Source organism: Taeniopygia guttata, chromosome 3, assembly GCF_048771995.1.
Source record: "Taeniopygia guttata chromosome 3, bTaeGut7.mat, whole genome shotgun sequence".
In the NCBI taxonomy this organism is placed as follows: domain Eukaryota; kingdom Metazoa; phylum Chordata; class Aves; order Passeriformes; family Estrildidae; genus Taeniopygia; species Taeniopygia guttata.
Genome location: NC_133027.1, coordinates 49,476,261 through 49,489,412, shown reverse-complemented (window position 1 = coordinate 49,489,412; position 13,152 = coordinate 49,476,261). Strand labels below are relative to the sequence as shown.

Sequence of the window (13,152 nt, the reverse complement as noted above, 5' to 3'; positions counted from 1 at the left end):
TTCTACATTAGCTCACTACGTATATGAATAGAATATTGATCTATATACATGCTATACATATGATCTTATGTAACACTTAAAATGTTGGCTGTTAAGACACTTTGGTATTTAAGGGATTGTAAAATTAATGTTACATCTGTACATACATTGGAATATCTAATAAGGTTGCTATTGCATGCTCATTATAAATAGCTATTTGTTTTTGTATGTATAAAATGCACACACCATCTCTGCATATGCTAAACTGATTTCAGTGCTTTCAGGCTTTAATTGGTGAAGCTGAAAATACAGTGCTACAAATTTTTATTGCAGTACTAGTTTTCTCTCAGAAATTTTATGCTCATTACCTAGAAATTCTCACCTCAGTTTCTGATCCTTTCATTAGCCAGTTGTTTGTTTAAAATGTATTCCTTAACATTCTCGCCTCACTATTTTTTTCTGTTTTGGGGAGTCCTGGGGGTGGTTGATTTTAGCCTTTATATTTCTGGTGACTGGGACATATATGTTCTCCATCCCTACACAACTGTCATGTTTCACTCATTAAATGTTTGTTTCAGCTGCACTGTCTCTTCTGTGGGAACTGTGAAGATTTGAGATGTTAATGTACTTTCAAAGACAGAAAAAACCATCAGTTACTCCCTTAAGATTGCCGGAAGAAAGCCCTGTAATAACCTCAGTTTTGTTACATGCTGTTGTTTCAGGTTCAATGGATCCAAAGGACTTTCTGAGGGAAGCACAAATAATGAAGAACTTGAGACATCCAAAGCTTATACAGCTTTATGCTGTCTGCACTTTGGAGGACCCAATTTATATTATTACCGAGCTGATGAGATATGGAAGTCTCCTAGAATACCTTAAAAGTAAGCAAATGACTCTAAACTCATTTTAAGGGTGCTGCAGTTTAGTAAATACACTAACATAAAAGATAGAAGTACAACACCCTGGTTTAATGTAAAAGCTGCATTATTTACCATGTGTGGGGGTGAGAAAAGCAGAATGGTTTATGAATTTTTGACAACCAAGATATTTAAAAAATAGGAAAGGATCACATCCACAGTCTGATTCTTGCCTTATAATGGCCCATATTTTTTCATCCAGTTCTAGGAGTAGATGGGATCATACACAAAGGAATAAAAATATAAGTATCCAGAAGGATAGGTCATCATATTTGACATGAAATAGAAGCACTTCCACAAAATGTACTTAACAGCTTTGAAAACTATTACTAGTCAGGGATAGCTTTTCATTACAAATTTGTCCCTTGCTTATCTCATCACGGCTTTTATCTCAGTAGCTTCAAAGTGCTCTTTTGAAGGCAAATAATAATTAAAAATAAAATTGTACAGCCTTGAAAAGACTAGCATAATGATTGCACTTTTAAGTTCATTCCTGTTATTGGGAAATGCTTGATTCTAGTGTTGTTACCCATTTTCAGTTTAACAGATGTCTCTGAGATGCTAAATGTCTTTAAAGCTGTAAGATTTCTTGAAGACAAAATGTTTGCCACAGTTGTCATGCTGAATTTCTTCTCTGTTTACAGCCCATAAAGCAAAGCCCTGTGTAATACCACAGACAGCATTTGCCATGACACATGCCTTCCCCCATCTTCTCTGGGGAACCATTTTTAAATGTGGGTCTGTCCGCGCACAATTACAGCTAAAGAAAGAGACACAGAGACAGCCCTACCAGGAGCTGCCCAGAGTGGGTCTGCCATGACCTTGGGCCAGATCATCCACAGTTTTGTAGGCATTTGCTGGCCAGAGGTAGCAAGGCACAAATTTCCTTCAAATTCTCATCTTTGGTGCCTTTGTGTGCAGATTGCAGCTTATCTGATTGAAAGAGCCTGGCACATCAGGAAATGATTGCTGTGCATGGAAACATTTATTGCACTGGAGAAATAGCTCTGAGAAAGCCAGGATGAGTCACAGCTATTGCAGAGGTGAAAATTGGTCTGTTAAGTGTGTATAGAGTAAACATGTCCAGAGCACATTAGTGCTGTAGCCTGTGTGTGGATCAGCTGCCAGCATATGCACAGCACCTTGCTCCTTGCCTAAGTGCTCACTCCTGTAGCTCTTCATCAGAGGCTGTGGAAAGTCAGCTGGTTTCCAGGAAGCCATCAAGAGATCCATAAAAATGTCCAGTTGAAACCCAGTCTAGTGTTGTCCCTCCTTGTCTCATGACCAATGAAAAGGGAGGTGCACAGAACTAAGAGGTGGAGGCAGAGATCCAAGGGTTTTGATAGGTATTGTGGTCAGAGAAAAGTCATTGCTGTCAGTGAGACTAATAAGGAAAGAGATTTGAAGCTTGTATAGAACTCTGTGGCTGGAAGTGATCTATATCAGCTGGAGTGCAGAGCTCCTGGTAAGTTTTCTTGAGATTCAGACTCTGCAGGAAACAGGAAAATATTTCCAGGAGGCTTCTGTCTCTGTGTGCACTATGGATAAATAAAGCAAACTAGAGTGGAGGAAAGTCCAGAGATATTCTTTATTCCTATTCCCCTTCTAGAACTGTATGGTATGCTTTTCCAGCTTTAAAAGTCCCTAATATTTTATTCACAGTTACTATCACATTTCTCCATAATAACAGCTACTTAATAATGATGGACATGGGAATCCCCTGTGCACACTGTAAATGTACTTTGGGAGAGTTCTTGATGAACACTGCTATGCAGAGTTATTGAGCTGCCACCAGTATGAGAAAAATGCACCTGAAAACTTTTCTTTGTTATTGGAAGTGAATGAAATTGTCATAAATGTATGAGTGCTTTTATCAATTCTGATGGGCCTGGGGCTTGTTCTGGCAGGTATGCAGTCTTGAAATTCAGTGAATTATTGTGGAGGCAATGCCCTCACTGGAGAAAGTGCTGCTTATTTATTTTTCTCTTTTTTTTTGTCAGATATCTGTCAATGAGACTATTTTCCTGTCTTTTCTACATGAGCAATTGTGATAGATTGCTTAGAACAGGGTGCAGACCCCAAGACTTCTTTAATATTTCTCTAATAAATTTTTTATATGAGGTTGAGAGTTTTGTCAAAAAATATTAGTAAAAAAGAACATGGAGGTGCTACATTTTCTTGATCAGTTAAAGAATAATTCATGGGATTATTTATAAATTCAGCAGTAGTGCTTGATTTTGAGTGTGGAAGTTATATAAACATCTATATCTATAGCTAGCTAGCCAGCTAGATATAAACTTAGAGCAGCCTTCCAGTACCTAATGGGAGACTATAAGAGAGCTGGAGAGAGACTTTTTACAATGCCAGACAGGGCAAGGGGGAATGGCTTTAAACTGAAGGATGGTAGGTTTACGTTAAGTAATTCTTAGAAATGCTTCACTATGAGACTGGTGAGGTACTGGGATACTTTTTCCAGAGAAGTTGTGCTTGAACTTGTGTGCTCTGTCTGGCCCTGGAGTTTTGGGGGTGTAGTCAGAAATCTTTATGAGACAGACATACATGATTTACATCTTAGATCCCAAAGACACCTGTGATTTCATCCTCTTTGTGCATCAGTTATAGCTCCTGGTCAGCTGATACTCTTCATTAAGTCTTTCCCTTCTTTAGCTCCAGAATGGCTGCAGTACAGAACCAGCTTACAGCGAGATCATCCAAAAAATACTGCAGCAGCCGGGGCAAGAGTGGCCTCTTCCTCTCCCTCAGGCCACAGGCTGAAGGCATAGGTCAGCCCAGTCTGGTATTCCAAACAGGCCCAAATGAAAGAAATGGTCCTTCAGCTGCCACTCCAGTGTTAGTGGTGGATCTTATCCTTGTCCTTTAGTATGGTGCACCTGAGGGTCTGCAGGAAATAAAACAGAGGGGTTTAGCAGTTCTAACTCCTATTGTGCACTGAAGCAGCTCATTAAACATGAGGCTGATGAGTCACCCCTTTTTCCACTGGCAGTGCCTTATTTTGCCTCTTGGAGCAAGCTTAAGTCAGGCTGTCCTGGAGCATCAGCAGACCAGTGACAAACCTGTGCTCAGCTTGGTTGATATCTTTGTCTGCTCTCAGTAGCAGGTAGTTCACAACATGTGCAGATGAAGTCGTGTGAAAGGGAATATTTAAAGCTGACTGACATAGGCTAACTTCCAAAACCCAAGTATTAATACAAGTGCTTGAAAACATGTAATTATTTTTCGATTAAATATAACATGAGCATCATTTGTGGATTTATATCTTTGTCTAACAAGATGAATAATAAATGTTGATGCCTACCAGTTATCAGAACTGAAAATATTAAAAGTGTTGTATTATTCTGTGGACTGAGTGCATTTTCACACAGCCCTATTTTTGTCCCTCTCTTTTTGAAAAGTCCAGGCAGTATAAAAAATATGTGTAGGAGAGGAATAGATGTTCTGAGTCAACAATAGAGGTAAATAATCTTAGTGTTGGAATTTTTAGCCTCAAAAAGGATGTAGAGTAAGACACATACAGGATAATTAATGTTTTTTTTCTTAATTATGTCAGAGCATCCAGATGAGCAGGAAATTCAAGGCCTGGAGATTGCAGAATACATTAGTAAACAATGGCATTTCACACTCTTCAGAAGGTGGGATGACAAGGATGCATCAAATAAAATGCCAGAACTGAGGGAGGCTTTATAAAACAATGCTAAGACATGCTATCACTGCAAATCAATTAAATATAAGCGAGAAAGTGAGAGAAAACTGCCAGCTACAGAAGTTTTACTTCTATAACACAGAGGCAGTAAGTAAAAGTCACCAACCTGATGACAAAGAGCTGCCAATAAGACTAGCAGCAAGGATTCAGCTTTTTGATAGTAAGGTTCTGAAACAAAGTTGAAATTATTTTGAGTGTTAGAGGCTACAGAGGTAGAAAGCCATACTTCAGTGCTGCATCATTTGGGATTGTGTGAAGTGGTCCTTGAATGTGGTTTAAATTCTTTGCATTGAGAAGTTTGGTTAGCTGTCCCCAAAATGCCACAAAGGCCCTGAATTTGTATTCTAATGTGTTACACCCCAATGAATTTTTTTTTTTTTTTTTTTTTTTTTTTGTTACCTGTCTTACAATTTTTGGCTGCAGTTTTTCATGGCCTGAGACTTTCCTTCTTTTGTGTAGGCAAGTTGCTCAGCTCAAAGTTCTTCTACTGCATTGTTTGAACAATGATCTTGAATTGCCAAATCTCAATTTCTGGAATTTGCTTATCTTAGTGTGGTAAGAATGACATGCACACTGCTTCAAAAAGTTCTACTGGAGAAGGAGGCAGCTTGAAAGCATCTCAAGGAGTCTTACTCTTGAATAGCAACAACAGAGATAAGACTGTGAAGCAGTCAAGTGGACTGGAAAGTGAAAATTAGTTATACTTGACAGCAGATAGTATTTTTCCTAGTCAGAATCGTTGGAGAACAGGGAACAAGGATAATTCTGTGCTTTTCCATCTTTAGTCAGCTCTGGCTATAACCACTGAGTACTGACATTAACTCTTACAGTTTGGAATAATTTTATGAACCTCTCAGAAAGGTGCCTACTATGTTACTATCAGTAGATAAAAGATTTTCTCTTTGGACTGTGTTAGCAGCTCCTTTCTAGCCTAGATTAACTCCTGCATGAAGTATCTACTCTTTTAGAGAAGATGGGACAAGCACTGTTACTTGGTTATTGGGAAAGAAATAATGTCATTCAGTAACCCCTGTCATTTGGCTGGGATGTTACTTTGCATGGTTTGGTTTATTTGTGTTGGCTTTTTGAAACATGCAGGTTTTCAGTTATTTGTGTCTGAAATCGGCATCTTCTTGTTCTTATGTTGTTCTTGTCATCTCCTTTTTAAACAGAAGATGGGGGCACTCAAATCTCCCTGACACATCAAATAGACATGGCTGCTCAGGTGGCTTCTGGGATGGCATACCTTGAATCTCAGAACTATATCCATCGGGATTTGGCAGCCAGGAATGTTCTTGTTGGTGAGCATAATGTTTACAAAGTGGCAGACTTTGGACTTGCAAGGGTTTTTAAGGTAGGTTGTGAAATGTTTAATTGTCCCTGCTTTTAACTCTGGAGAACAAGGTGGAAGAGGCCAACTAAAGAATGAATTGTAGCCCTGAATTTATGAATTGAGACAAAGGCAAGTCCAGATAGAAAAGGACCTATAACATGTTCACTTGCATCTTCTACCTGCATTATCCCATGCAAGGTTAGAAGTTGTCCTGTGCCTTTGTGCCAGTCTGAAAAATCCTAGTGTCTGCTTCCCACCCAGCCACCCAGGAAGGATCCTGGCAATCAATACCCTTTGCTGGACAACTTTATCCACAATGTTTGCAACATGGAGAGGAATGATGGAAAGATTATACACCTGGGTCTGTAAGGGAAGGCATATAAAAATGTATTGACATATATTCTCTTGTTGTTCACTTCCCTTCTGCCTCCATGGTGCATGTCATTGCAGGTAGTAATAATAAAAAAACCTTATTCCTCTCCACAGCTAACAGCAAAGTTTGTAAAACGAGCTCTCAGAACTTTAAATCTGATGCAGTTGCAAATTCTTTGCCACTGCACCATTTTGGGTTGTTTTTCCTCTAGTCTTTGAGGGCAGAGATGCCAAGGATCACTGACCAAAGTATCCCAATTAAAGAGCTGTAGTTTAGAAATGAGATTTTCTACCTCTGAAAGTGATTTAATCAGTGTTGGAGAAATTTATTTTTCCATATTTTATGGAGTTCAATATGAAATCCATAATTTCTGAGTCTGTGTTTTTTGGGTTTTATTATTTTTTATGTTCTTGCACTGAGAAGGAAAAACAGAGAAAAATGTCTTCTGCTTCTCATTTTGTTTTTCCATTCAAGCAGCAGAAATTGAAGTTCATAACAGAACTGGATTTATTACATACTGAAGTATAGAATTATGGCTAAACAAAGGCATCAAGAGACTTTGAAAATTATTTTAATTTAATTTGGATTTTTCTAAATATGCATAAGTTCATATTACAAGTTTTTTTAACTTTAAAATATATATAAAAATATATATTTTTAAATGAACAATGCTCACAATGGATATGTTTCTTGTTTCTGAAGATTAGTGTTATGGTCAAGATGCCAACTGTATAAGTATAGCGATACAAATCAATAACAACCAGTATTTTCAAAACTATTGAGCATTGCTGCTGGGAAACAAACATTCTGTATTTAAATAATCAAAAAAGCAAAATCTGGTACGTGTACGTCTGGATTTGCATGTGAAAAACTTGACCGAAGCTTAGGTGTGAGTTGTGTACACTAAATTACATGCAGGAGCTAAAGAGAGAAGAAATGTTCACAAAATTTAGATGTCTGTGTGATAAACCTTTGAGGACATGATTCCAATTTTTTGCAACTCAACAATGTTTTTTGTGTCTTTCACCGCCACTTCACATTAATTAGCTCACTGGAAACTAATATGTTAATTTAAATCAGAGTTTATCCTTTCTTCCCCAAAAACCTGCTTGAACGACTGTTATGATAGTCAATGGCCCTTCAACACCACAATAAATCACCGAAGAAAGGTTCTGAAATTAATTGACTCTTGCTCTTGCCTTCTCTCTTTACTGTAGACAGACGTGGAGACATTTGGTCTCTAGTATTAGCAGGATGCTGCCCCTGCCACTCCTGACAGACTTTTGAAATCTTGCGTGCCAGGTCCAGAATTCACAGCAGCAAGTCATAATTAATCAGGAGCCACTCCAATGCTGTGTGCTTGCTTGAAATGATAAATGCTTTAGAAAACCCTCTGATGAAACCTCCGCATTTTTCAACTGCAAAGCTGAATCCAATGGTAGACTTCAGAAAATGGGCACTTACATGAAAAACAAGAGTTTTGTTAAAAGATAAGATTAAGCACATGCTGAGCTCAGTCAGATGCTTAAGCAGAAGCAGATCTGAAACCGGTTTGTTTTGTTTTACCCATGATAGGTAGAAAGTGAAAAAGTGTATGAAGCTAGGACAGAAACAAAACTCCCAGTGAAATGGACAGCCCCAGAGGCAATCCGCTACAACAGATTCAGCATTAAATCAGATGTCTGGTCCTTTGGGATTCTCCTGTTTGAAATAATCACCTATGGGCAGATGCCTTATCAGGGTAAGTACTTTTACCTAAAGAATGATGTCTATTTTTTTTCTTGATTTCAGAATGACCCAATAAGGAAAAGTTGAATGCCTATACTATAGGCATGTTAAAGGGTTAAATTTTAAAGAGAGAAAGAAGTTGTTCAGATGAGGTCCATTTAGTGGATCAGACCTTCTGGCTTCCTCAGGCCCCCTGGCAGCTTTGCAAAGGCTGTGGTTAGCACACATTCAAGCTTCCTCTTGATGGAGTCAATCTGCACTGCACAGGCACCTAAGCCAGCTGGCTATTTTCCTCCATGATCAGATCAAAGATGCCAGTTCTTGGAATGTGAAAAAGGGAAGAAATAAAGGAAGGTTTTTTTGTTCTCCAACCTGTCCTTTATAAATTTTTTTTTAGTACATATCATACACGAATAGATTATGTGTGAAGCGCTGCACAAGCACTTTAGGAAGAAGGCATCTGAAAAATAAATCAGGGTGCTTTTATCCCCCTCCCTCATATTTGATTGTTGCAGTGAAAAGTCTTCATAAAGGAAAGGATCACAAGAATTAAATAATTAAAAAGTAAAATGTCACCAACCTCAAAAGTAGATATAGTAGTCTAAGAGCAGCTACTATATCTAGTACTGTGAGAAATGCTCAAGGAACTGTGACTCCAATAACACAAGATATCAGTGAGATGATTGACTGTGACTCATTTTGTGCTGGTGAGTAGAACACAAGGGAAGAACTAAAGCAAAAAAAAGTTATGCTGTGTCTGTACAGGCCTGAGGGGTAGTGCATTTCCCATAAACTACATTTCACAGGGTCCCAAACTGATATTTTCTGTAAAAGGAAAATTGATTTTGCTTTTTGATTCCCACCCTCACCTCCTGCAAAATTGTTCTGAAGAAAAAAAGCAAAGCAAAATATCCTGAAGTCTTATATAAACTATAGTTGTGTGCATATGGACACACACACATAAATGAATCATTTTAGTATAAAAAATATGTAACACCGTGGCTCTGGATAGTGTCTGAAAACCCATTCAATATTACTCCTTTACAAAGGCATAGTTTATCTGTATCTTGAAAGTAGAAAATGTTATTTTACTATTTGCTTACTTGGTATTACTTTCAGGAGTTTATTCTCAGTAATCAGTTAGAAGAGTTGATGTTGATTTATGGTGGCAGTGGATAATGTGCAGAGGAAACACCATCAGAGATCTAGAGAAAAGAAGTTAACACAATTCAAGATTTAATTTAAAGAGTAAAAAATTGGAAGAGAACAGGACAATAGTCTTAATATATAAAGGTATAGCAAAGATACATTAGTTTCTTCATAACTGGCGATAATAGAGCAGGGGGGATACCATTGCCCAGCTGCCCTTGAGGAAACAGGGCTGACTTTAGGAAAAGTTTCTAAATGTGAGGAAAAGTCAGCAGCAGGTCAGGTTTTCTTAGGATATTTTGTAGTCACTGAGACTAGAGGCATTTAGGAACTATTTAAGCTAAATAGAGGTCATAAAAATTTTGACAAACCCAAAGAGTGGAAGAAAATTCTCACACGCAGACAAAACTATTTGTGATGCCTTGCAGCTGGCACAGTGAGGGTGAGGTGGCGGGGAAATGTTGGCAATTTTTAATTGCTGGTAAACAGTAATTGTCCCTGGAATTGTTCAAGGCTAGGCTGGAAGGGCTTTGAGCAACCTGGTCTAGTGGAAGGTGTCCCTGCTCATGGCAGGGGTTTTGAACTAGGTGATCTTCAGGGTCCTTTCCAACCCAAACCATTCTGTGGTGACTGTGCTGAAGAGAGAGGAACACATAGCACCCAGAAGCAGATCCTGAGTAGCCTGATGAACTCATTTTGGCTTGCAGGTATGCCGGGACACCAGGTGATCCAGCTGCTGGACAATGGGTACAGACTTCCTCAGCCAGAGACGTGCCCAGCAGCACTCTACAAGATGATGGAGCAGTGCTGGAGCGCGGAGGCCGATGAGCGTCCCACCTTTGAGGCCCTCAACGATCAGCTGGAGAACTACTTCACCAGCGAGCTCTATTCCTTTGCCTAGGCCCAGGCCACGGGATATGAACCCTCCGGATGCTCCTAAAGGATGTGTCCTAGCCAACATGGCTAACAGAGGCTGTGGAGTCAGCCTAACCCCAGGTTTGGGGTTATTTGGGGGTGCTGAAGAATCCTGGTACACTTCATCCCCTCCCTGATCTTCAAAGACTCTTAAATTTTTTGCTGCTGGCAAGTATTTTGCAAGACAAAGCATCAGGAAGCTGGAGGGTGGGTGTTTCTAAAAAATAGACCTCTATTTATTTTAAAATTACATATTGCAAGAACAAATAATTGAAATTAGTCTAGCTAAGTAACTATTGTAGCTTTTTGTCATTTTTTATTGGAATAACTATTTACTGTTAGACATTTCATTCCTATTAGTTCGTTTGCAGGAAGGAATGGGATGGCTCTACACAGCAGGACCTGTGCTCCCAGAGTTCTTTCATTGTAAAAAATAATAAAAGTAATCCTGTGACTGTGATGGCTCTGATTTGTCAGAATCCAAATTAATTGCCTTGCTTAGAATTGAAGTGCATGTGCATTTCCTATATCTGAAAACAAATAGATATTCATGGGAGAAAAGGAATTATTTTGTTTTGTAGATGCACAGGCTGATCTTTTTATATTTGGTATACTGTACTCCTTTTACAAGAATGAACAAAATTATTATTTTGAATTATTATTAGAAGCTGTTTGTTCTTAAGACTGTTAAATATCTATGAGTTATTGTCCATTGAACTGTGAGGGTTTATTTTATGGTTCTTAATTTTAGGGATATTGGAGGAAAAGATATTTTAACATGAACTCAAGACTATCTCCGTGTTTTAGAGTGACAGCCTTTTCCATCCTGCTTCCCCAAAACATAAACCCTCTCCAACAGGGCAGGTCTAGGTATTTTGCAGAGTAACTCACAATCCTTTTTTCTACCTTCTTCAGGTTCAACTTTAATACAGGAGATTTAAGTAATAGATGATCCATTTTATTTTGTTCCATGGAGAAATGAAGCCCAGGTTCTTCTTCTAGAGTCTATATAGCTAGCTTTAAATGTTAATTTTTTTGCTCTTTCCCTAACTACAATATCAGTTCTGCTAAAATCTGGTATCACTGTGACAGTTTTATTTTCTCAGTTGTGAGGTTTACAGAACTAAGTTTTAACTATTTACTTATGATTCATCAGTTAATTATTTAACATTGTAATTCAGGAATTAAGAGCTGTATTGTGTTAACATAGTGTGAGGTCAATACAAGTGTGCTACCATTTTCCTCTAACATCAGAAAGATCCATTACTGGATCTGGGTGGCTTTTATTACATCTTTTCCACATGATTATCTTCATTTTATATTTCAAATCTATTAATCTTATTTGCTTGCCTTGCTTTTAATTTTTAATTTCCTTTCCCCCTCCTCTACCTCTGGAAGTCAGCACACTGCTCATTTCTTTCATACACACCTCTTAAGTACGCATTACTCAAGAGCCCTTTCCTTATTTATCATTTTTCTCCTCTTTCTCACTACAGTGGCTTTCCAGCACTGTGTCTATGTTCAACTTAATTTTCTGTGCAGTGTTTCTCTCTACTAACCCTCTTTATACTAATTAAATTTGTAAAGCATAATACAGCTATAATTAATTAGCTGTCATGGCATCCATGTGATTTTGGAAAGTAATCATCCACTCTGAAAGAAGAAGAGATTGAATGCCTTTGCCAAACCCATCTGATAAGAACTGGCATGGAAGGACCTGGGAGATTCCCAGGGAAAGTCTCCTGCTGTCCTCTGTCCATGCTTGTTTTGAGACCTGTGCTAGCTTCTGGCTCATGGCCTCAACAAGATGTTATTTATGATTATCAAACTTCCATCAATCCATGCATCTCTTGTCTAGCTAGGAGCTGTGTTTCACACTGTTACAGTATGAGGTTAATCAATGCCACAGAGTGGGTTTATGTGATAATAGGGATGCTGTTATGTGGAAAGATCTCTGCATCAAACTTGTGGTCGTCCTGTTCAAGCAGCATTTTTAACATGATTTTTCAGATTTATGACATTAAGAATGTCGCAAAAAAAAAAAGTTGAGTTTACCCAATTAAAAAAAAAACCCCAAAAAACCCCCACCCCATTAAAACAAACAAACAAACAAACAAAAAACCCCACCAAAACCAAAAGAGCCAAAACAAAAAAAAGCCACCAAAACTGCTGATGGAAGATCAGCACAGATGTATGCATTTCACAGGAGGTAAGCTACCAGGAAAAAAAATGACAGCTGGGAAATAGGAAAGTTTTCAGAATTCCAAATGACACCAGTTTAGTCCAAGCTGTTCTGTGCTGGCCTCTGCCCTTGGGTGGAAATCAACAGGATATTTCAGAACTCCACTGAAGTGACATTGGTACAATATTCATTTGTACAATGAATATATTCTGAAACCAACATTTGTGGAGCATAAAGTCTATTTGGTCAGCTAAATTGACTTCTTTGTCTCCTTAATTTCTTCTATAGTCAAAGGAGAGAGAAGCTTCTTGAAACACTTAATCAGTGCCCCAAAACTTCATTTCTCATTCCTCGTGGGCTCCATTTTTCCATGGAAGCACCCTTGGGGGAGTTCTCTGTGGTTGCTGCTGTGAAGGAATCTGGCAGAGATGAGACCCTTTGCTAGGAGGGTGTGTAATAATTCACCCGCTGCAAACTGCAATCGGCTGTTTCAAGCTTCCTCTACCAATTGTGGCCTCAGGAGCCGCCTTAGGCTGAAAGGAGCAGAAGTTGCAAGTGAGCTGCACCCTGCTGAGCTGCGTGAGGAGCAGGCACCTGCATGTGATGGCCTCCTGGTTATTCAGCCTGGCACACTGGGCTCCATCTGGCAGGTACCTTTCCCTCTCTTGCATCCTGCCACCATATCTCGTCTTTCTCTTTGCATGCTTGCACAGCTGCAGCTGCTTAATAGAGTTTGGGTCTGCCAGCTGCCTCTCCTATATGCTGGCCCAGGGTGGCAGTGCTGTCTGAAAAGCAGCAGGTAGGTTCACTTTGGTGTGTCTCATTATAGGCACTATAACAAGTAAATTAATTTTC

General features: G+C 38.8%; 1 protein-coding gene across 2 annotated transcripts in view; it reads left to right on the top strand.

Moving 5' to 3' along the window:
• FRK (fyn related Src family tyrosine kinase) overlaps positions 1–10,575 on the top strand; it is a 47,258-nt gene extending 36,683 nt beyond the window's left edge. For both annotated transcript variants that reach the window (XM_072926794.1, XM_072926793.1), the window contains exons 5-8: positions 702–860; positions 5,790–5,975; positions 7,903–8,064; positions 9,908–10,575. In XM_072926794.1, coding sequence (XP_072782895.1) covers positions 702–860; positions 5,790–5,975; positions 7,903–8,064; positions 9,908–10,101 — 701 coding nt within the window. In that variant the 3' untranslated portion in view covers positions 10,102–10,575. The remainder of the gene's footprint in view (positions 1–701; positions 861–5,789; positions 5,976–7,902; positions 8,065–9,907) is intronic.
• The last annotated feature ends 2,577 nt before the right edge of the window (positions 10,576–13,152 follow it).